The sequence below is a fragment of the Aotus nancymaae genome, unplaced genomic scaffold, assembly GCF_030222135.1.
Source record: "Aotus nancymaae isolate 86718 unplaced genomic scaffold, 86718_ANA_hifiasm-v0.15.2.pri h1tg000010l, whole genome shotgun sequence".
In the NCBI taxonomy this organism is placed as follows: Eukaryota; Metazoa; Chordata; class Mammalia; order Primates; family Aotidae; genus Aotus; species Aotus nancymaae.
The window spans coordinates 63,345,779-63,369,169 of NW_026988421.1; the positions used below are offsets into that span (position 1 = coordinate 63,345,779).

The following is a 23,391-nucleotide window of genomic DNA, read 5'->3' on the forward strand; positions in this document are numbered from 1 at the left end:
CCCCAAAAACCCCTCCCCTACCAGATACACCCCCACCCCCGGAACTCAGAACAGCACCTGTCCACCCAGGGGAAGCAGCTGCCCTTCTGCTCAGCAGTGGGGCTGAACAGATGAAAGGCATCCCTGGTGAGGCCCCCTCAGCCCCCCATGGGACTTGAATAAAGAATGGGAGACCAGAAGGCTGACATGAAGGTATCAGTTTCCAGAAGAGCAGAGAAACTTGCATGTGTGGCTGCCAAGCCCACAGCCCCTGTGGAGGGGAGGACGTTGGAGTGGGGGAAGAAGGGAGGGGAACAAGACAGGGAAGTAGAGGCCCCCACCCCACACCCACCATCCCTAATGAAGGAGGGAGCAGAGGTCAGAGCCCTGGGTGCAGGGCCCTGGGACCTGAGGGTTTTGTTCTTGGCCTCACCTCAGTGCACCCTGTAAACACTAGCCCTCTGTGGTGAGGCTCTCCTGGCAAAAGGTGGGGTTGGCTCTGTGACATGCTGGGAAAATAGCTGTAGACACAGGCTGCTGGGGTGGTGGGGAGAGACCATGGTGGGACCATCTTGGTAAAGCACAAGCAGCCAACATTTGTTGGGAGCTTCCTATGTCCCCAGCACTGTATTAACTTATTTAATCCTTAAAGTGACAGCCTGGAGTGGGTTCTATTATTACCCCCATTTTACAGACTAAGCAACTGAGGCCCACATATAAGTCACTGGATCAAGGTCACACAGCCAGCAAGTAGCAGAACCATGATTTGAACCCATGCAATCTGCTGCCAGAGGCATTTCTCTTTTCTGAATTGCTTCTCTTCGGGGGCCTTAGCTCAGCAAGTATTTAAACTTCCAATTGTGTGGTTATACCATCAATGTCTATCTTCACAGACAATTCATATGAGACTGAAGGCGTGAACCTTGCCTGCTTTTCTTTATTGATTCTCCAACACCTTGCACACAGTAGGTGCTCAGTATGAACTTAAAGGAATGAGTGAATAAAAACATCAGTGAATCTTTGAATGAGACATGCCCTTGGCCTTTCCAGCTTAGGGCAAAGGGGCAAAGGGCTTGTCTCCTGCCCCTGCCCAAGCCTAGCGGCATCCCAGCAAGTGTCAGCGTTGCTATGGAGACAGTAAGAGCATCTTACAGAGCATCTCCCTGAGTCAGTCTTCACTCAGGTGGCCCTGTCAGCTCCCTAGGTGTAGCTCTTTCTGGCTGTTGGTCCTGGGAGTTAGTCACTTGTGCTTGGCAGGAGGTGGGAAGGTGTACTCCATGCAGACAGATGTGTGAAAAAGAAGTGTGTGTGTGTGTGTGTGTGTGTGTGTGTGTGTGTGTTGAGTTTGGTTGAATGTGGACCGTGTGGGGGGTACTTGCCTGCAGGTTTGTTGAAGTTTGCCTAGGTCAGGGCATGGGGTGTCTTATGTGCTGGGGACAGATGCTGAGTTTGGGGTGGGCAATGTGGACATGAATGGGGCCTAGGAGCTGAGAGGAGAAACATAAGTGAGTGTTCCAGGGCTGAAAACCCTATTTTTTTCAAACTAAAAAAGAAAGCATGTCACTCAACAAGGGGCTTCGAGTTTGTGAATGATTTATAAGAAAAGTCTCACAACAATAAAAATGGAATCACATTTAGTTAAACATTTGATAGGTGCCTTTATTGGAAAGAGTAAATTTATATGAAAATCTGGAATGCCGGGATGCTGTCTGTCATCTGGGGAGGGGGCCCCTGCCTGTGAGTGTGTTGGGGCAGGGGTGGGAGGCAGGACGGTCTGAGGTCTTGCCTCGGGGCAGCCCTTCAGCTCAGCCTTAGAGGCTCAGAGGACCTCAGCCCCTACAGGGCCCTGCACTGACTCTGCTTCACCCAACCTCAGCACTGATCACCTTGTACTGTGAGAACCTGGTTGAGGGCTATGGCTCACATTAAAATGTAACCCCATTTTTTTTTAGACAAAGTCTTGCCCTCTCACCCAGGCTGGAGTGTAGTGGTGTGATCTTAGCTCACTGCAATCTCTGTCTCCCAGGTTCAAGCAATTTTCCTGCCTCAGCCTCCTGAGTAGCTGGAATTACAAACATACACCACCACACCCAGCTAATTTTTGTATTTTTAGTAGAGATGAGGTTTTTCCATGTTGGCCAGGCTGGTCTCGAACTCCTGACCTCAAGTAATCCAACTGCCTCGGCCTCCCAAAGTGCTGAGATTACAGGTGTGAGCCACCACACCCTACCTGTATTCTCATTAGAGAAACACAATAACCATTTGTTGAATGAATGAATGAACAGATGAAAGTACACATCCCGTTTCTCTAGCAGCAAAATTCTCAGCTAAAGAAACTCCCTTCTATCATATATTTATATGCCTCCTTGCAATCCTGTCCCTCCAGCTCTCCACTATGCAAACACAGCCATACAAAACCCAGCAGGAAGGGACCCAGGTCTCTCTATGGCTGGGAAAGGAAGCTTTAGGCAAAGGGGCAACTACAAGGATACCTGCTCCTGGGCTGGCCCCAAGTTAGAGATTCCAAAGCCATAGACTGATAGACTGAGTCCAAAACAGGTCCCACCGTCTGCAGCTTCTCCCTGACCTTGGCCAGCCCATGCAGTGGACTGGGAGGACAGGTGAGAGCGGCCACTGGCCACCAGCCTGGATAGAAGCAAGCTGTCTCGCTGACCAGCACAGGCAGGTGACTCAGCATGGGTTGGTTGAGAATAGCTTCTGTCCCAAAGTCTAAAGTTAGAAGAGGAAATTGCCCTACCCTTGACTTTTTTCCTAGTTAATCTAAGAGATGCTATGAGCCTCTGCTACATGCAGATCCCTTTAGAGATGGGGAAGCAGGGCCATGCGAGGTGGCTCACACCTGTAATCCCAGCACTTTGGGAGGCTGAGACAGGTGGATCACCTGAGGTCAGGAGTTCAAGACCAGCCTAGCCAACATGGTGAAACCCCGTCTCTACTAAAAATACAAAGAATTGGCTGGGCATGGTGGTGGGCGCCTGTAATCCTGCCTACTGAGGAGGCTGAGGTGGGAGAGTCACTTGAGCCCGGGAGGCAGAGGTTACAGTGGGCCAAGATCATGCCATTGCACTCCAGGCTGGGTGACAGAGTAAGACTCTGTCTCAAAAAAAAAAAAGAAAGAAAGAAAAAAAGAGAGAGAGATGGGGAAAGGGAAGACCAGGGAACTACAGCCGCTTCCATGGTGACTCTGGGGCTCACCTGCATGTGTTGAAGGCTTGGGTATTAATTCTGTAATATGGAATCGGTGTCCATCCATCTTCTTCCCTAGTCCTGCCTGTTCTCCAGGAATCACCTCAAATAGTAACAGCAACAACACTACTGAGTCCTTATTTTGTGCCAGGAATGGTCCCAAAGCAATGTATCTATACTTTCACACTCATTTACTTCTCATAACCCTATGAGGTAGATGCCATTTTTATCTGTATTTTACAAGAGAGGAAACCAGGGCACAGAGGGGAAAGGTAAGTTGCCCAAGGTCACACAGCCAGTCGGTGGTCCAGGATATCCATGACACATCCTCTATGGAGCTTTCCTTCTTTGAGCTTTCCCATCTGTAAACAGCCTCTCCCTGCTGTGAACTCAGAGATGCTGATTCTAGTGGGTACCAGCGATCACTTACCAGGCTGCAAGTGCTTTGGTATCAGAATACCTGGGACGCTGACGTCTGCATGCCCAACAATGCCCAGCTCAGGGCCTGCTATAGGAAAGCCTACCCCAGAGATTGCTGGGTGGGTGAATGAATGGGAGTGAGTATGTGAATGAACCAACAAACTGGTTCATGAAGAAGAGAGCAGAGTGGAATCAGGATTTTTCCAAGTGAATTCACAGCCTGGTGGGAAGGGCATCCCGGGCAAGGATGGGGGCCCATGCAGGACTGGACCAGGTGGGGAACATGCCTGCCACTGTGTGCCCAGCCTTGGCTGGGTACCTTAAGGGACAGTCATGAAAGGCCCCCATCTTCAGAGGGTGGGGAAGGAGATCCAAACACCCAGGAATCAGGTGGGGAACAGTTAGTTACCAAACAGTGGCTAATGCCTGTGGGGACCGGAAGGGGCCGACTGGAGAAGTCAAGACTGACTTCCTGGAGGAGGAAGAGAAGAGGCTGGCACTGGGCTGGGCGGAGGGTGAGGACCAGAGACAAAGACACTAAAAGATGAGGAGGCAGGAAAGAGCACAGTGATTTGGAGAAACCCGAGGATGCCAGTGTGAGTTTCTGTGGAGAGGAAGAAGAAACTGAAGATGGCAGAGGAAGAGGGGTGGGTTTACAGAGACATTTGTTTGAGGCAAGTGTTGCTCGTAGATCATTTTTGCCAGTACTTTAAATACATATCTTAAATTTTGCAATAAGTACTTAACATAGTACTTATTTTTAAATTATGTCTTTAACTTATATTTATTGTAAAAGGAAACTTTACATCACTGCCATAAATAGAGAATTAGAATAGAATATACTAGACTAGACTAGAATAGAACAGAATGTGACCATAAAAATAAGCACAAGAGAAACAAAACCAGGTTACTGCATCTTGGCTGGCATCCACTCCTTTTGGAAGGCACTGAGACTGAAACCTGCTCTCTCTTTGCTAAAAAATAAATCAAGTGAGTCTAGAGAAGTGTTAAAGCATAGTAGCACCAGACCAAGACTTTCTTCCTGGCTGGGTTAGAGAGACCAGAAGGAGGTTGGAAGGGGCATGCTGTTCTCCTGCTGGGACCCGGTGCTGTCTGCCGGCTGCTTAGACCGTGGACTCCAGGGCTCTTTCCATTACTCTTGAACCAGCATTCCTTTCAAGTAACTGATGAGTCTTTAATGCCCAGAGAGGAGCCCTGGCTCCAGCTCCATGCCCCCATGCCCTGTGCCCAGTCACACCTGAATGCTTCTCTCTCTTGCAGGGAATACCAATAGCATCTTTGCCCTGGACTACATCAGTGGAGCGCTGACCTTGAATGGCCTGCTGGATCGGGAGAACCCCCTGTACAGCCACGGCTTCATCCTGACTGTGAAGGTGAGAGCCAGGTGGTGGGCACCTTCACCCCAGGTAGAGAGGATGCCCCCACTTGGATGCCAGCCTCCAGCAGTGTCCAAGGGCTCCCGCCCCTGGTGGTGGCTCCAGAAGCACATCGCTTTCGTGCTCTCACCCTGCACTGACTCCCGGGGCTTGTGCCCAGGGCCCCATCAGGAAGGCGCCCAAGTTATGAAGTTGTAGGTGGCTGGACATGCCGCATCCATTATCGACAGCCACACAGGATGGAACTTTTATCCCCTCTTAGGGGAAGGCACACAGTATGTGCTCATCCTGTGGTGCTTCCTTCCTGCTGTCCCAGGATTCCAAGTTTTCTGTTGCAGCCACCTAGAATTCTGGAATTTGCCCCATTTCTGGAGTTCTGTACCATTTCCAAGTGCCATGGCTTCCCTGGGTTAAGAAACAGCAATGCAGCAGGGAGGAAAGGAGGTGCTGGGACCCCACCCCAGAAGGTGAGGCAGAGCTACAGTCCCACACCCCTAGCAGCCACCTGCCACTCACGGTCAGTTTTAATTCAAATCAGTGACTTGCAGAGCCATTCCCTGTGAATCCCATTTAGAGGTATGGATGCTGTCTGAGCCACAGGGGGCCTCCCCAGCCCAGGCCATCAGTCATCAATTGAGAGGAAGGGGTGGCCCAAAGACTGAGGCCAGGGGCTCTGGGAAGGAGGCCCTTCCATCACCATGGGGAGGATGGTGCAGCCCAGCCTGGCCCTTAATTGCTGTCCTTGACCTTAAGAGGCCCGGCTGTTCAGCTGTGGGTTAGCCATGGGAGAGTGTGCTCACACCGCCGTCCTTACCTCCCATCTGCTCTCCTCCCGTGGAGGTGAGGTGGTCAGCTCCACCAGAGAGAGCTGCCCCCTGGTCCCAGCACCCCACTGCGGGACTTGAACTCAGTTTTTCTGTCTTTATATAAAGTGTGAAGGTGTGTTCCCACACTTGGCTGTGAACTCAAATCCCCTGGGAAGCTATTGAAAGATACCTGTTCTTGTGTCTCTCACCCAGAGAGATTCAGATTCAGAAGGCTGGAGTGAGAACTGGGAATGGGCACTTTTGGGCCTGTGGCTCTGGCCCAGAGACTGGGCACCCAGGTATCTGAATCAGTCCATCTATGCTGACCCTCAGTGCCGAGCACATGGTTCAGGCCATAGCAGATGCTCAGCTAGGTCTTGATTAACCATCAGCAGAAACAGTCTTGGCCTCAGCTTCATCATCTGCCAAAGTGAATAAAAACTTCCCCCTTGTCCCTTGATGAACCCCCAGATCGGTCTTGTCCTCCCCACCCCATCTCATCCATTTGCTGTCAATCTTAGGATCGTACTGCCTGAGCTTGAAGTCTACTTTGGCTGTGAATCCTTGTACAAGTTACTTCATCTCTCTGAACCTCAGTTTCCTTATCACTAAAATAGGGACACTAATGATAAAATCTTCCTCCTGGAGTTGTGGTGAGGATTAGATAGGATCATTCACATTGAAGCACGGTGCCTGGTGCTGAGAAAATAAGTAAAAGCTGTTACTGTAATTAGCTGCCTTCATCCCGCAGTGACTGATCTCTGTCCACAGGGCACGGAGCTGAATGATGACCGTACCCCATCTGACGCTACGGTCACCACGACCTTCAATATCCTGGTTATTGACATCAATGACAACGCCCCGGAGTTCAACAGCTCTGAGTACAGCGTGGCCATCACTGAGCTGGCACAGGTTGGCTTTGCCCTTCCACTCTTCATCCAGGTGGTGGACAAGGATGAGGTAAGTTCCCAGACACGTGGCCTATTCAGACCCACCACCCATCCAGACCCACCACACTGCCTGTGCTGTCCAGGTCCTTAGCTATAAAATAGAAACAAACATTGTAGCACCCCATTCCGGGTAGTTTCTGAGGATAAATAAGGCTGAAAAAAAAATCACTAGTCTCTATGTTTGGATTACCCCTACAACAGCAAAAAACTTGTGAGCACATGTTTCCATATGTGTGGTTATTATTTAGAAGTTACATACATGATCATCATACTAATCTACTAGGGATATTGTAAAGCATGCCCAAAAATAGCAATTTTAAACGGTAGAAATAAGGCTGGCGCAGTGGCTCACACCTATAATCCCAGCACTTTGGGAAGCTGAGGCAGGCGGATCACGAGGTCAGGAGTTCAAGACCAGCCTGGCCAACATGGTGAAACCCCGTCTCTACTAAAAATACAAAAATTAGCTGGGCATGGTGGTGGGTGCCTGTAATCTCAGGTACTCAGGAGGCTGAGGCAGGAGAATCACTTGAAGCTGGGAGATGGAGGTTGCAGTGAGCTGAGATCCTGCCACTGCACTCCAACCTGGGCGACAAAAGCAAGAGTCCATCTCAAAATAAAAAAAAAAAAGTAGAAATAAACCATACGTGTATTTTCACACACCCTGATGGATCATCTGGTGCCCTCTCTGGGGTGCTTGTACCGTTTATGCTCCTGTTTAAATGATGACCTTAGCAGAAATTCTAATTCCTGGTTTTGGTGTAATAATGACCTCATCTTTTCCTTATGAAGAGCAGAAGGAACTAAGTCCTTTGGAGGGGATCCCAGGCCATAAGATGATGCCTGCATCACCAAGGGGTCTGCCTGGCTGGGCCCAGTCTTAAAAGGAAGTAAGGAAGAGCTGGAGAGGAGGGAAGTGGCTCAGGGTAGGGACAACCCCTTGCACTGGCCCTGCCACACCCTGCATCACAGGGGTGTGAGGAGGGGCACCAGGCCTCTATGGGGTGGGGCCAGGTCTCCCTCCCTTCAGGACCCTCTCAACCTGCCTCCTTCCCTGTCCTCACCCCTCCTTGCACCCCATCTCCCTTCCCGTCAGCAGCTGCCATGCTAATAGAACTTCTGTTTTATTACTGCTGCTCCTCCTGGCCCACCCTGCTCAGGAATTTCATTAGGTTTTCCAGCCTGAGGTGCTTCTCTTCAATTACTCCTCCTCATGTGGGACTGCGGAGGTGGCCTTGCTCCAGGCTGGGCTTCCTCCGCCGCCCTCCAAGGAGCCCTCTCTACTCTGGCTGCTCAGCAAGCGTCCCGCCCTGTTGACCCAGGAGCCCCTCTGCCCACGTCTTTTGCCTACCTCTTATCAGCTCCTCTCGACTGGACACGGTCCCCCCAAGGACTCAGGCACATGGGCAAGTTGGTTCCACCATGCTGATGTGTATGTGCTCAAGTGTATGTGCACGTGTACATGTGTGTCTCTACCTCCTGCTGAGGCATTCCATACTGTCTGAGATAACTAAAGTATGTATCGATCACCTACTGTTTACAAGGAGCTACAGTTAGCCCCTTGGAGGAGCCAAGTGTAACCCATGGTCCTTGTCCCAAGGAGTCCACAGTGTGTTGATACAAATACAGTATGTACATTTTAAAACATATTTTTAGGCCTGGTGCAGTGGCTCACACCTGTAGTCCCAGCACTTTGGGAGGCTGAGGCGGGTGGATCACTTGAGGCCAGGAGTTTGCGACCAGCCTGGGAAACGTGGCAAAACCCCATCTCTACAAAAAAATACAACAATTAGTGGGGTGTGGTGGTGTGTGCCTGTAATCCCAGCTACTCAGAAAGCTGAGACATGAGAATTTCTTGAACCTGGGAGGCAGAGGTTGCAGTCAGCTGAGATCATGCCACTGCACTGCAGCTTAGGTGACCCTGCCTCAAAACAAAAATTTAAAAACATATTTTTAAATGTAGTAATTTTAAAAGGTGGAAAAAACAGGTATAAAAACAAGTTTCAACATTTTCTTACACCCTAATGGATCACCTTGTATCCCCCTGGAGGGCAGGTACTCCCTTTAGGGTAGGCACCCCCTTTTGGAGATAGCTGTATGAATGAGATGCTCGGAAGAAAGTCCCATCTGTGGTTTCAGGAGAACCATAATACCCAAGAGAAGAGAAACATGGATACCAGCGTGGGGTCCAGGTCCCATGACCACAGGCAGTGAGGGGTCAGCTGGAGAAGGAGCAACAGGGGCTGGGAGGATCAGGAGAGGCTCTATGGCGAGAGGGGCCTAGGGCTGCACCCAGAGATGCATAAGAAGGCTGGCTGGCCAGAGCAGGCAGTAATCCAGGCAAGCAAGAATGTGTGCAGTGGGGAGGTAGGCTGGGACCTAGGCCTCAGAGGGCCTTGAATCCCAAGCCAAGGAATTGAAGCTTGATCTTGGAGGCAACCCAGAAGGAAGGCAGCTTGTGTGGGGGCAGCACAAGCTCTGAAATCAGACAGGGCCTGTGTTTCAGTCTAGCCTTGCCGTGTACTAGCTCTGTGACTTCAGGTAAAATAATGAGCCTTGTTTTGTTCATATGTTTAAAAAAAGAAATAGAAAAGAAAGAGAATGTATCCATCAGCTTATATTGCAGTACCAAGTTAGCCCCCACATAAAAGTTGATTTCTCATGCAGATGACTAGGCCAGCACAGGTGGACAGGGAAACCCCACCCCATGTAGTTGCCCAAGGGCACGATCTGCAGGTCTGTCAGTCCCTGCAGCAGAGAAGCGGCAGATGGCAGGCTAAGCACCAGCTCTTCTGTGCTTCATCCCAGAAGTGGCTCCGCAACTTCTACCCAATGACTATTGGCCAGAACTAGTTACGTGCCCCCACCTCACCACCTGCAGGCCAGGAAGCGTGGAGAGGGTGCCAGGTAGTTTTCTCTGCCACAGAGGAGGAGGCAAGAGGAGGTATGTACAGGGTGCGGCACAGGGCCTGCCGCACAAACGTTAGCCATTGTCATCATCGAGGAGCCGCAGCTCCTGACAGGACTGGGTCCAATGAGCACGACCAACTGTAAGGCCAGAACCCCCCAGGCCTGCTCACCATGACTGGTTGGGGGCAACCCTGACACCTCCAGTTTCATCTCAGGCTCCCTTTGCTAGAAGCACTTTCTGAAATGTCTGAGGAATGCTCAGGGGTATCTGGGTCCAACTCGCCTCTAGTGACCGCCCCCCACCCAGGCTCAGCCATTGGCACACCCAATGCAGTCAGGGCACCCAGCACCACCAGGGACCATTCCCTGATCTCCATGGCTGTTTTCCTGAGGGAGCTGGTCAGTGTCTTTGACAATGCAGGCCTGGCCTCCTCTTCTCCAGGGCACAGTGACTTGCAAAGACAGAGCCAACAAAGAGAGGCAGTCCAAGAGCCTGGGCCACCCAAGCCTGAAGTCATCTTGGCCATCTTCCAGCCTCCGAGTGGGGCAGCCCATAAACCATCCCATACGTGGCACCGGGCTCATTCCTCTATAAGAGAGAGGGATGAGTTGCTTTCAGCCCTAGCCCTGCTCTCATGTTCTCATGTTCTCTGGAGAAATCCAGAGCTGGCCGGGCAAATGCTGCAGAGAGCCGGTCTTGGGGATAGTGGAGGCCCCACCATGATGGAGAATCAGACCCAGGCACCCCCGTGGAGCATTTAGCCACATTGCCAACAGGAGCAAAAGAAGTTACTGGCAGTTGAACATTGCCTGAGTGTCCAGAATTGGAAAAATCAGGGAACCACAAAGAGAAATCAGGCAACTGCTAGAGAAGAGATTTTTAGGAAAGTGTTGTTTCTTGCCGGTCCATTTCTGAGGGAAACATACATCTGTTGGGATTTGTGTCTGAGTTGAAGGTGACTCTGGATTTGCTCGGTGTGGCAGGAAAGTGTGTTCACTGAGCAAATTCTCTGGAGGGAAGGGAACCGGCAGAGCGGTCAGAACCCTCTGTCCCAGGCTTCGTGGAGCCACGTGACTCTTGCACTGCCCACGATTAGTGTGAGTGTCCCGTTAACTCTAACTCCTGATTGCAATGAATGGTGCACAGGTGGCAGCCATGCCTGGGTTGGCTCGCCAGTGTAACCCAGGCCCTCATACTCTGCCTGGAACGTGGTGGGCAGTCCAGAAATGAGCACTGGGTGAGTTAATGCACGGTTAAATGCAAAAGTATTAGGGAGGTGGCCTATGGCTTTTTCCAAACCAGGTCCGACTGAATTTGTGTAGCAAGGATGACCTCAGAAATCCACTGTGGGGCAGTCAAGGGAGCTGATTAAGCAGAAAGGGAAGGAGGAAGCAGTGTAACCTCTCCACAGGAACTTTGTGGCAGTCGTTCCTAATGAGGATGCTAATTGAATTCACTGTCCCCACCAGATTGAAGATGCTGCTCAGTCTCTCACTGAATCGCAGGCTCTGCCAGAGCATTCATAACAACAAAGGTGCTTGAAAGCAGTCCCCTCTATCTCCCAAGGACTCCATTCACATTGTCAAGTCTCACCGAGTAATTTCTTCTCCTTTGCCTGGCTATAGAAAACCCACAGATGCCAGGGAAGAAAAGGACAGGGTGGGCTGAAACCAACAACCACCCGTTTGTACCTTGTGACAGTTGAGATGCAAATAGATGGTTATGATGCAAATCAGAAAAAAAAAAGTTGGAAAGGCAGAAGCCCCAGAAGTCAGCCTTGGTGTGGGGAGCTCCTCTCTGAGTTTCAAATTAAAGGTTGTGGCAGCCTCGTTCCCCTGCACCCGGCGGCTGGGCGTTTTCTCATGTCTTCCTCGGTGCTCTGGGGAGCCATGGTGAATCGGCAACCCGTTCCCCACCTGGGTTGAATGATGTCTATATCCTTAAACCCCCTGCACTGCCCTTGCCGCCAACACACCCTCGGCGTTTTCTCCACTTGGGTCAGCTTTTCCTCTGCTGGCCTTGCCTGCAGCCCTCCCCAGCCTCCCTTCATTAGCGTGCCTGGAAGCTGAGTCAGCCACTGGCAGTCTTGTTTTCCCTTCTGGACTGGGACGGTTTGTTGCACGAGTTGGAATTTTCTGTTCAGTTGCCCTAAAAAACGTTCCTCCACTTAGGCGCCAGTGGATTACCTCTGAGTGGCATCCCCCTCCAAAAGGTCAGACTAGCAGAAAGGGACGGGGGATGGAGGCAGAGTGGCTCGGAGACCATCCACACCTCTGGTTGCCTTACAATCCCAGCGAGGGGTATTGTTCTTAAATAGTTTTTTCATTATGCACAGCCCCTTCCCACTGACCCAGATAGCTGAAAACTGACAGTTCCTCTCGTCCGCTATCAGGAGAAATACCATTTGTGGATGTCCTGCCTTCCTTCTCCAGAGCTGGGAGCATTTGATTCACTTTACTTCTGCCTCACTCCCGACCCACAGCTTCTCAGAACGCATTTGCTGCTGTCCTTGAGATTATTTTGTGCAGAGGAGAGGGATTGGGGTAGGGAGTGTAACACCACTCTCCTCCCCATCCCAGAGAGGCCTCGGCTTCCAGATTCCAGCTTTGTCTGGGAATTGAAATATTTCAGAAAGGCCTTCAGGCCTCATTAATTTGCTGAACCCTGGCCTTCCTGAGGGACTAGGATGAAACCAATGCAGGTGGAGGGTTAGTTATTGATTCATGCGACAAGTGTTAAGTGTACCACCTGTGTGCCTGCCACTGTGCTAGGTTGTGGGGCAATTGTGCTGAAGCAGTAGCCCCTGACCTCCCAGAGTTTATATTTCATTCCAATGGGGAGACCAAATGGCAGTAGAAATGGATGTTCAGAACTGAATAAACAGGGTGAGTGCATGATAGGGTGGGGTAGGGGTGATTTCCGATTCTGGTCCCAGAAGGACTTCAGAAAGGTGCTGTTAGAGCTGAAGTTAAGTGGCATGGAGGATGTAGCCTCACAGAGCTGCCGAGGGAGAATATTCTTGCAGCAGAGGCTCCCCTACAAGGGCAGAGGTCCCCAAAAGGGAAATGGCCTGGCATTTTCAAGGAGCAGAAAAGGGGCTCCTGTGGATGTCCAGGACAGAGCTCAAGAGGATGGGGGTATCAGGAGGCCAGGCTGCAGCCCCCTCGGGGACCAGGCAGGGCCTTGTCAGGCACAGGAAGGCATTTTTCTGTTACTGGGAGCCCGGAGGGAAGCCAGGGAGCTGATGTGGTCTGAGTTGCCTTTCTCAAGGAGCCCTCTGATGGCTGTATTGAAATGTGCAGGGTGGAAGCAGTGAATGAAACGGAGTGAAGTCTCCTGCACCAGAGACACTCCCCACTCCCGGGACCATGCATTCCAGTGTCCCACAGTTTAACAGTTTAGCCATTTTCCTGTTAAGGTGTTTGCAGAAAGAAACCCCCAGTTCCCTGATCATAGAAATCTAAAAGTCCAATAGAAACTGCTCTTTGGAAATCTTCCCAGGACACCAAGTTGGCTCCTTCAGTCTTTGTGACAGAGGCTCCGTGATTTCAAATTGTCCAAGGATTTTGAACTCTAACCTCAGCTTTCTACCACCAGACCTACCCTGATTGCCCTGAGAAGGTGGCAGAGAGAGTGCCCAAGCCAGGTTCTCAGCCCAGTTCTTCTTCCGCACTCAGGTGCAATTCCAGGCAAGCCTTGTTCGCCCACCATGCTCAGTGTCTGCCCCTAGAAAACCATGAGATGGGTCAGTCTCTATGACTCTACAAATCTTAACGTTCTCTTTATCCAAGAGGACGTGGGTCATGGTGCCCCTACGTGCCCCTACATACCAACCCAGCCTGCTGTGTATTTGTGTATTTGATATCCCCCGCAGCATCCCTTTTCAGGGAAGAGTAAGAGAGGGAGCTGGAGGGGTTAGAAATAAAATTAACCAGCCAGACAGCCTTGGTCTGCACTTGGCTTTCCTACTTTTGATCTGCGTGAGCTTGGGGGACTTATTTATCCTCTGATGCCATTTACAAAATAGAGACAATAATAGTACCTACCTTGCAGAGCTGTTATGAGGATTAAATGGGTTCATATCTGTATTTAGAACAATGTCTAGCCCATAAAAAGCACTCTTGAAGTGGGGCATGGTGGCACACACCTGTAGTCCCCTCCTGCTTGGGAGGCTGAGGCAGGAGGATTGCTTCAGCCCAGGAGGTTGAGGCTGCAATAAGCTATGATTGTACCACTGTACTCCAGCCTGGGTGACAGAGAGAGAACCTGTCTCTAAAAAACAAAAAGTATACTTTAGACGTTAACTATTATTATCCTCTTCCCTTTCCAGAGAGGAAGAAATCAAGGCTCAGAGGAGTTAAGCAGCTTACCCAAGGTCACACAGCTAGTTGGTCTCAGAACCTGGTCTTGAACTCTCAATCTTGTGCTTCTTGCATGTGCTGCAGGGCTCCCCATTTGCAAACATGGCTTTCTGTTCTCTCCCATCTCAGTTTTCCAAACCCTGATAAATTAACTTCCCAGTGTCTGCTGCGGAGATGAGCTTAAGCGACAGCATTAGACAAGAGTGGGAGCATCCAACTAGAGCTGTCCAATGTGGGGAAAACGACTCTGAGTGGGGCCTTAAAGAAGTGAGGCCCCCCCCGTGCTCATGGGTGGAAAGCCAGCCTCCACTGGCATGAGGGGCGCCCCCACTGGGGGTCGCTTGGGACCCGAGGGTTGAGAATTCAGATGCACTGGGCGACCGCCTCCAAGGTTTTGTCTCACAGAGCGGAGGAGCCTGAACTGCAGAGTGAACGGGGACACATCTGGCAGGAACTGATTCCCGTCTCAGGCAGGAGATGACATGGTTCATTTGTTTGAGGGGCATAGGAAAAAAAAAAAACAACAGAATTACCCACCTCCCCATGGAGAAAGCATCACCACATAAATTTTTAAAAAACAAATGACAAGGAGAAAAGGCCGTCTTCCTGAATGCTGGGGGCGTGTGCGTGGTGGGCAGTGATGGGGTGGGGTAAGAAGGGGAGACTGTTCTTGTTCTCCTGCTCATCTCGGTCTTTATTTTTATCCGTTGCCCTCATTTTCCATTCCACATGTGTTCCAGGCCTGTCAGGCAGCGGCGGCCCACAACCTTGTATTTATTTAAATTTATTTTTGCATTTGGTCCTGTGAGTCAGTTTGTCTGGGCTGCAGTGCCTCCGGGCCCGCCCTGCACAGCTCCGCAAAGATTGGTTCCTGGCTGCAGGCTTCTCCTGTGGGTCTCTCCTAGGCTTCTGTTCAGTCCAGAAGTTCTCAGCCCTTCTAGGGAAGGGGGACCACAGACCCCCAAGGCATCCGTGGCCCTGGGTGGAGAAAAGTCTGCATCTTTCTTTTCACCAGCGTCTAAGTGAATCTCAGCATTCCTTTAATTACAAATACAGAAACAAATCACAGTAGCATTGGCATTACCTGTGGCTCTGACCCCAAGAGACATCTCAGATATTTTCATATCACGTTATAGGTGTCACAGAAATCTCAAAATCCCATTTATGCTTATCACTGCTCTGCAGTTACAGCGTGTGTGAGACTGGCCACTAAGTCTCATTGTTTAACGTATTCTGAAGCACATTATAACAACCTTTTAAAATACTTTGATAACTATATTTCAAAATAATTAGTTGACTTTGTAGTCCCTTGTATTTTAGTTTGTGGAAAATAAAAGTTCTTCTGAGAAAGGGGTGCCTGGGCTTCACCAGGCTCTCAGAAGGGTCATGGCACAAAAAGATGAAAAGCTCACCCTGAGTCCCTGTACTGCACTAACCCGAGCTCCCCACTCAGGCCTTTGCTGTAAGGCTGACATCTGCTGGTTCTTAGAGCTGGCATCCTTAGCCGCACACCGTGTGGGGAGGGACAGGGTGGGAGCAGGGAAGAGACAAGACCCGTGGCTCCATGTCATGTGTTCAGCTGAGGGCCCCTTTTCCATCTCTGGACCCTCCAGGCCACTGTTCACCTGAACCCCAGAAATCTACACCCCAGCATCTGTGTGGTGGGAGAGACCCAGTCAATACACATTCTTGCCATCCCAGAGAGCAGGTGCAGCTGCCCTAAGTGCTCCATATTACTGCTGGTGTGACCCAGGGCATGGACCTCTATTTTTCTGTCTCTTAGGCAACTTGAATTAGAAACCAAACTCTAGAAGCAGTGAAGCCAGGTGGGGGAAAGAAGGGGGCAGGCTGCCAGCATCCTCTGGGGCAGATGTAGGGTTTGCACTCTCAGATGTACACTCGTCCTGTTTTCCAGACCCTTCTTTCTCCTTCCACGAAGGAGGTAACTGGGATCTGGCTGGAAAAAGGAAGTGGATGGATTGCCTCCAACATTCTATACCTCTCACCAGCTTGTGATTTCATCCATGAAGTAAAGTGGAGTTAGAGGGCCCCTGTCCAGGGAGCAGCCAAGGCAAGGCATGCGGAGAAGTGGGGGTCTTCATTGACTCCCCCCATGCTGGAAGCCAGGGAGCCCATCCTGGCTGCTCTTATTTTAAAAAGGTTCTCTGGTGACTCTGACCTTGTAGCAAGGGTTGAGCATTCATGCAAAGCAATCTCCACACAGCTGGCACCTGGGATTCCTGGGATCCTGGTGAGCACCTCTCTGCATCTCTGTTTCCCCATCCTCTGCCCTGGCAGCAGACAGGGATCTGTTTGCAAGGTCTGAGTTGTCTCACAGCTTCAGCTTACATTTCTAGGGTTCCTCCCCCAAGATTTAGTCTCTCCAGGAAAATATCCGTTGACTTCAAAGCAAAGCCATTCTGGAAGAGAAGCTAGAGGGAACAGACAGTCCCGACTGTGCCTTTTCCCATTAATTTCTCCCCAGTTGCCTTCACTGGGCTCTTATTGTAATGATGATGATTATTAGGATTTTTCTGTCCATAGCTGCATCCTATGGCGTGCTTCCTCCCAGCATGCTAAGCTCCAGCCTCCTTGGGGACCAGAGGGTGTCCTCTGCCCTGATTCAGACACCTCCTCATTTAGTCTCTTCGTAAATCTAATTAGCATGCTGTTTACACCAAGCCTGTAGCCCTGGCAGGGGGTGTGAGGCAGGGTCTGTGTGCCATGCCAGTGCCCACCCTCACCTCCTCCCCATGCCAGTTTCCGCAGCTCCCAGCCCTGAGTCCCCTCTGGCAGCTGGAGTTCATCTTTCATGTTGGATTTGGGGAATTGTTCCCCTCTCACCCGCCACACTGGCAGGCTCCTTCCCCACCCTACCACCACCCACACTCCTGAGCAGGGCTGGCACCATGGGAAGCAGTGAGAATCATGTTATCCATGGAGTCATGCCCCCTCAAAGCAGCGGTGGGGCTTCCTGAAGACCCCCATGGGAATCAGAAGCAGAGCTGGCAAACTTTCCTTTCCGTGGCTCTTCCTCTCCCCAGCACCTCTTGGCTGACTTGTGCCCTCCCTACTGCCCCTTCGCTGTGGGTGCCAGTGAGCCCAGTTTTACCCTAGAACCTCCCGTGCTCCCCCTGCCTGCCCCATTGGCCACCCCACCTCATACCCCAACAGTAGCAGGTGGTGTCCTGTTCTCCCCATCTTGAACAAGGCTGGGGTAAGCACAACTCTGTTGGCAGTTGTGCCTGTGTGTCTCACCCCATCACCACCATCATGGGTTTGCTGCAAGGCTGACGTCTGCTGGTTCTTAGAAATGTCCTAATCAACAAGCAACAGGAACCGGCAGAGTCCTGCTGGGCAGCTGTGGCAAGAGTGGGCCACCAGGAGTGCAGGAGCCTCCTCTCCAGCCCACGCTGGGCTCTGCTTGCCTGGGCACCTGCTAACTCTGTCCCCTGAACGGGTGAATGGTGCAGTGATGGGGCCGTGTGCAGGGCAGAAGGCAAGGCATTTCATGGCCAGGCAAGGTGTCACAGCTGTGCTCTCACTCTGCCCATGCAGGCTTAGGGCAGTCCCTCCCTTCTTACTCTCCAGGCCTCAGTCTCTCTCTTTGTTAAAAAGGAATCCATTACAAAAGAATTGAGAATGAGATAAAATTTTCTCTTTTTTTAGACAGATTCTCACTCTGTCGCCTAGGCTGGAGTGCAGTGGCACGATCTCGGCTCACTGCAACTTCTCCCTCCCGGTTCAAGCAGTTCTCCTACCTCAGCCTCCCGAATGGTTGGGATCACAGGCACCCATCACCATACCTGGCTAATTTTTGTATTTTTAGTCGAGACGGGGTTTTACCATGTCGGCCAGGCTGGTCTTGAACTCCTGACCTCAACTGATCCGCCCACCTTGGCCTCCCAAAGTGCTGGGATTACAGGTGTGAGCCACTGCGCCCGGCCTGAGATAAAATTTTCAACATCAGAGTTGTCACAGGTTTACATCCCAGATTGCAAGGTTCAGAGCACGTTTTCACCTCCTTGGTTCTGATTAGTGCTAGCATCAACACAGAGATGATATCTTCGCTCTTTTCACATGGCTAAATCAAGGCTCAGAGACAGAATATTTTAGGGAAGGTCACAGAGCAAGGGAAGAGATACCTGGTAGCTAGCAGAGCATGCAGGTAGCAGGGGCCCACAGGCCTGAGGCAGGAACAAGAAAGAGATGCCCTCGAGGGACTTGCACATTGAGTGGGAGATGGGATCGGCTCATTCCCTCATTCATTCAACAGATATTTGTTGAACACCTACTGGGTGTCGGATGTTATTCTAGGATCCATTCAGACAAAGTTCAGCCCCAGGTTCCAATGAGGGAAGACCAAAGAAACAAACAAATACATATGATGTCAGGTGGTGAGAAGAGCCACGGGGAAGGGGATTAAGGGAATCCTGGAGAGGGTATGTGGTCAGAGGAGGCCTCTCTAAGATGATGACAGGCCTGAGTGAAGTGAGAGGACACAGTCTCTGTGGATATCTGGCGGAAGAGCGTTCAGGCAGAGGGAAGGGCAGGTGCAGTGGCTCTGCAGCAGGAGGCCTCGGGCTGGGAGAGGAGGTCGGAGAGGCCCAGGGCTGTGGTCAGGGCTTTGCCGTCACAGGAATGAGATGGGAAGCCACCTGAGAGGAGCAGGCAGGCAGTGATGTGACAGGAGCGAGGTTTCGGTGGGATGCGAGGTGGAAGACACCCAGCTTCTGCCCATCAGCTGCTGAGTGGAGAAACTGAATATGATGCCTCCACGCAGCGCACCGTTATTCAGCTGTTGCAGGAATGAATGAAACCCTGACCCAGCTACAGCAGGCATGGCCCCGGGAAACACAAAAGGCCCCTCGGTGGATGATTCCACGTGCAGGAAATGTCCAGAAGAGGCACATCCAGAGAGACGGGAAGCAGATTAGTGGTTGCCAGGGGCTGGGGGAAAGAAATGGGGTGTGATGTTTAGTGGACACGAAGTTTCATTGACGGGGAAGATGAAAATGTTTTAGGATTAGATAGAGGGAGTAGTGGTTGTACAACCTAGTGAATGTAGTAAAAACCACTGAATTGTACACTCTAAACGGTTTCAATGGTGACTTTTATGTTATATGAATTTTATCTCAATTTTTAAAACATTTATTATTTATTTTATTTTATTTTGAGACAGCGTCTCACTCTGTCACCCAGGCTGGAGTGCAGTGGTGCAGTTATAGCTCACTGTAGCCTCGAACTCCTGGACTCAAGTGGTCTTCCCACCTCAGCCTCCCCAGGAGCTGGGACTACAGGCACGTGTCACTGTGCCCAGCCAATTTTTAAACTTTTTGTAGAGATGAGGGCCTCACTATGTTGCCTAAGCTGGTTTTGAACCCCTGGCCTCATGAGATCATCCTTCATTGGCCTCCTGAAGTGCTGGGATTACTGGCGTGAGCCACCGCACTCAACCTAAAAAAATTTTTTACAGGATGCTGTGTCTGCCAGGGGTGAGGGTGGGTGAATAGACGCTGAGGGGCAGGGGCCTTTCCTAGGAGTGATTGCCGTCATTCAGATGGAGCGTGTGGAGGCTGAGGAGTGGTCAGCTGGATCTCTTTTGAAGGGAGAGTTCATGGGATTTGCCAATATGAGGAGGGGGAGGGAGGGAGTTAAGAGTGACTGCATAAGGCATTTGGCCTGAGCAGTTAGAAAAATGAAATTCTGACTTCCTGATACGGTAAAGCAGTCAATTCGGTGAGGGGATGATGGAATCCGCAGGTTCACTTCCAGCGTGTTACGTCTGACATGCTTGTTAGACATCCAAATGGAGACTCCAAGAAGGCACGTGGGCTGTGCTGGTAGATACCTAGGAGCAGCTCTGTGGCCTGGGTGGTGGGAGGGGCTGCCTCATAGCATTTGGTGTTCTCTGTGGTGTCAGTGCTCCTCGATGGCCAATCTCAGGCTACCAGATGGCCTCAGCAGGCTCTCCCAGATTCTAGAAATCCAACCATTGGCTCTCAGGAGCCTCTAGAACCCTAGCGACCACCATGTGGATCCCAGCTGGAGGTGAGAATGAAAGTGTTGCCAACACTCAAGTTGTATTTAAAGCCACCAGTGGCACGCCTGTAATCCCAGCACTTTGGGAGGCCGAAGCAGGAGGATTGTGTGAGCCCAGGAGTTTGAGACTGGCTTGGGCAACATAAAGAGACCTCATTTCTACAAAAAAATTTAAAAATTGGGCCGGGCGCGGTGGTTCACGCCTGTAATCCCAGCACTTTGGGAGGCCGAGGCGGGTGGATCACGAGGTCAAGAGATCGAGACCATCCTGGTCAACATGGTGAAACCCCGTCTCTACTAAAAATACAAAAAATTAGCTGGGCATGGTGGCGCATGCCTGTAATCCCAGCTACTCAGGAGGCTGAGGCAGGAGAATTGCCTGAACCCAGGAGGCGGAGGTTGCGGTGAGCCGAGATCGCGCCATTGCACTCCAGCCTGGGTAACGAGAGCGAAACTCCGTCTCAAAAAAAAAAAAAAAAATTTAAAAATTAGCTAGACATGGTGGCATACACTTGTAATCCTAGCTGCTGAGGAGCTGAGGCTGGAGGATCGCTTGAGCCTAAGAGATTCAGGCTGCAGTGAACTCTGATCACACCACTGCACTCCAGCCTGGGCAACAGAGCAAGACCCCAACTCTACCTAAAACAAATGAATGAATAAATAAAGCCACTGGTCTAGCTGGGTTCACTTGGAAAAGGGATGTGGACAGAGCAGAGAGAAGGGTGGGGGCTGGGAAGCCCCAGGATACCCTGATATTTCACTTTAGGGCAGATGAGGATGATGGAGGAGCCACCCCCAAGAGAAGGGGAAAAGGACCAAGAGGGAGCACTGAAGGACAGGGGGAAGATTGAGGCGAAGCGGGGAGTAGAGTGTGCAGGAACAGAGGCCGGACTCAGAAGACTTGGAGGCAGCCCTAACGTATTTCAGCAGTGGCAAACTAGCATGCGTATCTTAGTCCGTTTCTGGTTTTGGCATAATGCCTTGTTGTGAGAGCCCTCGTTAGGAAATGTCCAAACCTGCTGGCATTTACAGAGCAGGCCTACCAGGATTTTTTTTTTACTTTTCTTAATCCACCTGGCCCTCTTCTCCCTCCTGCCTCCAAAGCCCCCCTCTTGCACACTGGGTGGCCAACCTTCTTAGAGGGATGCTAGAGGTCTCCTCTCTAGCTCTGCAGATCGCTCAGATATGCTAAATAGTCCTACAGGGACACACTGTGCTTAAATAAACAGATCACTAAAGGGAATTGTGAATCAGAGGAGTCTCAAAGGCATTGTGCTAAAAGAAGCCACTGGCTAATACCCTGTGCTGCATAATTCCATGACATTCTGAAAAAGATAAACTTAGAGGAACAGAGGACAGGTCAGAGGTGGCCAGGGGTGGGAGAAGGGTGTCTGTAAAGAGCCAGGACAAGGAAGTGTTGGGAGCAGTGGGACTGTTTTGTGTCCTGGTTGGAGGGGATAGGTAACAAGAAACTATGCATGTGTTAAAATTCATAGACCTATATACCAAAAATGGCCAGGCGCGGTGGCTCACGCCTGTAATCCAAGCACTTTTGGAGGCTGAGGCGGGTGGATCACGAGGTCAGGAGTTCAAGACCAGTCTGACCAACATGGTGAAACCCCGCCTCTACTAAAAATACAAAAATTAGCCAGGTGTGATGGGGCGTACCGTAATCCCATCTACTCAGGAGGCTGAGGCAGGAGAATCACTTGAACCCAGGAGGTTGCAGCGAGCTAAGATCACACCACTGCACACCAGCCTGGAATGCAGAGCAAGACTCTATCTCAAAAAGCAAAAAACTGAACTAATTCCAAAAAAAAGTCCATTTTATGACATGTTAATTAAGAAAATAAACTATAAATTATGGAATACCTCCCACCCATCCCCCAAAAAGGATGAAGTCAGAGGTACCAGCATGAGCTGTGGCACTGGTGGGCTTCTAGACTAAGATAGGCCCATCCTTCTCTCCACCATCATTAAATCAGCAAGTACGTAATTCACAACCTCTATACAGCTAGAAAGGTCAGTTAGAGGGCCTTGAATGCCACTGTGAGATTAAATCTAATTCAGCAGGCAATTGGGAGCCATAGATGGTCCTTGAGCATAAGTGATGTACTCAGAGGTGTGCTTTAGGTTGATTAATCTGGACACATGGAGAACGGAGATGGTACCAGCAGGCAATGGCAGAGAGCACCAGTGGGTGGGGACTAGACGAGGGGTCAAGCCTGCTTAGGTGTGGGGTCTATAGGAAAGGCAGGGGTTGGGATGAGGCTGTGGTTTAGAGTTTCAGTAATGGGAATGACAGAGCTCAAAAGGACAGGCTGGGGGAGGGGGAAGGCTAGATGGAGAAGAAGATGGGAGCTGCCACATCTGCTACCACCCAGCTGAGCAGCAGCCAGGCCATCCGGGTTCCATCTTTACCTCAATATAGCTCCTCACCTGATCACCCTCCACCACCTTTGCATGCCCTCTCTCTCCCTCTGTTAGTCTCTCTTTGCATCTGATCCTCTCTCCTTAGCTCTCTCTCTCTCACCCGCCTTCTCACCTCTTAGTCCATTTTGTGTTGCGTATAACAGAATAACTGAAACTGAGTAATTTGTAAGAAGCAAAATTTATTTCTTACAGCTATGGAGGCTGAGAAGTCCAAGGTCAGGGGGGCTTGCTTGCACCACCAGCAAGGGCCCTCTTGCTGGTGGGGACTCTGCAGAGTCGTGGGGTGATGGAGGGCATCTCACATGGTGAGAGAGCTGAGCATGCTTAGGCGGTAGCTCAAGTCTCTCTTCCTCTTATAAAGCCACTAGTCCCCCTCCCAGGATAACTGTTCACCCATTAAGTCATTAATCCGCTAATCCATGAACCAATTAGTCCATTCATGGGTGCAGAGCCCTCGTGATCCATTCACCTTTTAAAGGCCCTGCCTCTCTATATAGCCACATTGAGGATTAAGTTTCAACATGAATTTTGCAGGGGACATTCAGACCCTAGCACCATCCTTCCCTCTCTGTATCTGTCTCCATCTTCTGATTTTTTTTCTCACACTCACACATCCACAGAAGATAAACAAACACATTCAACTCATTCATTTATTCATCCCTTTGTCCTTCACCCGTACCAACTATGTGGCCAATACACATACATGCCCCCTGCCCCAAAGATAGGGAATGTGTTAAGTAGGAGGGGCCCTTGGCAGGCCTGAGCAGCCCTTCCTGGGGCAACTGAGTGACATGCAGGGTTGTCACCAGGGATGGTCACCTCTCTACCCAGATCCCAGCACCCTGTCCCAGCCCAGGACCCATTCCTTAAGACATTTGTGTGTCT

At 50.8% G+C, this 23,391-nt stretch overlaps 1 protein-coding gene across 1 annotated transcript in view; it reads left to right on the forward strand.

The window, feature by feature from the left end:
• Positions 1–23,391, forward strand: part of CDH23 (cadherin related 23) — a 421,218-nt gene that overhangs the window by 214,446 nt on the left and 183,381 nt on the right. Inside the window, exons 10-11 of the mRNA XM_064374253.1 lie at positions 4,888–5,000; positions 6,581–6,769. Of these exons, the coding sequence (XP_064230323.1) occupies positions 4,888–5,000; positions 6,581–6,769 (302 nt within the window). The remainder of the gene's footprint in view (positions 1–4,887; positions 5,001–6,580; positions 6,770–23,391) is intronic.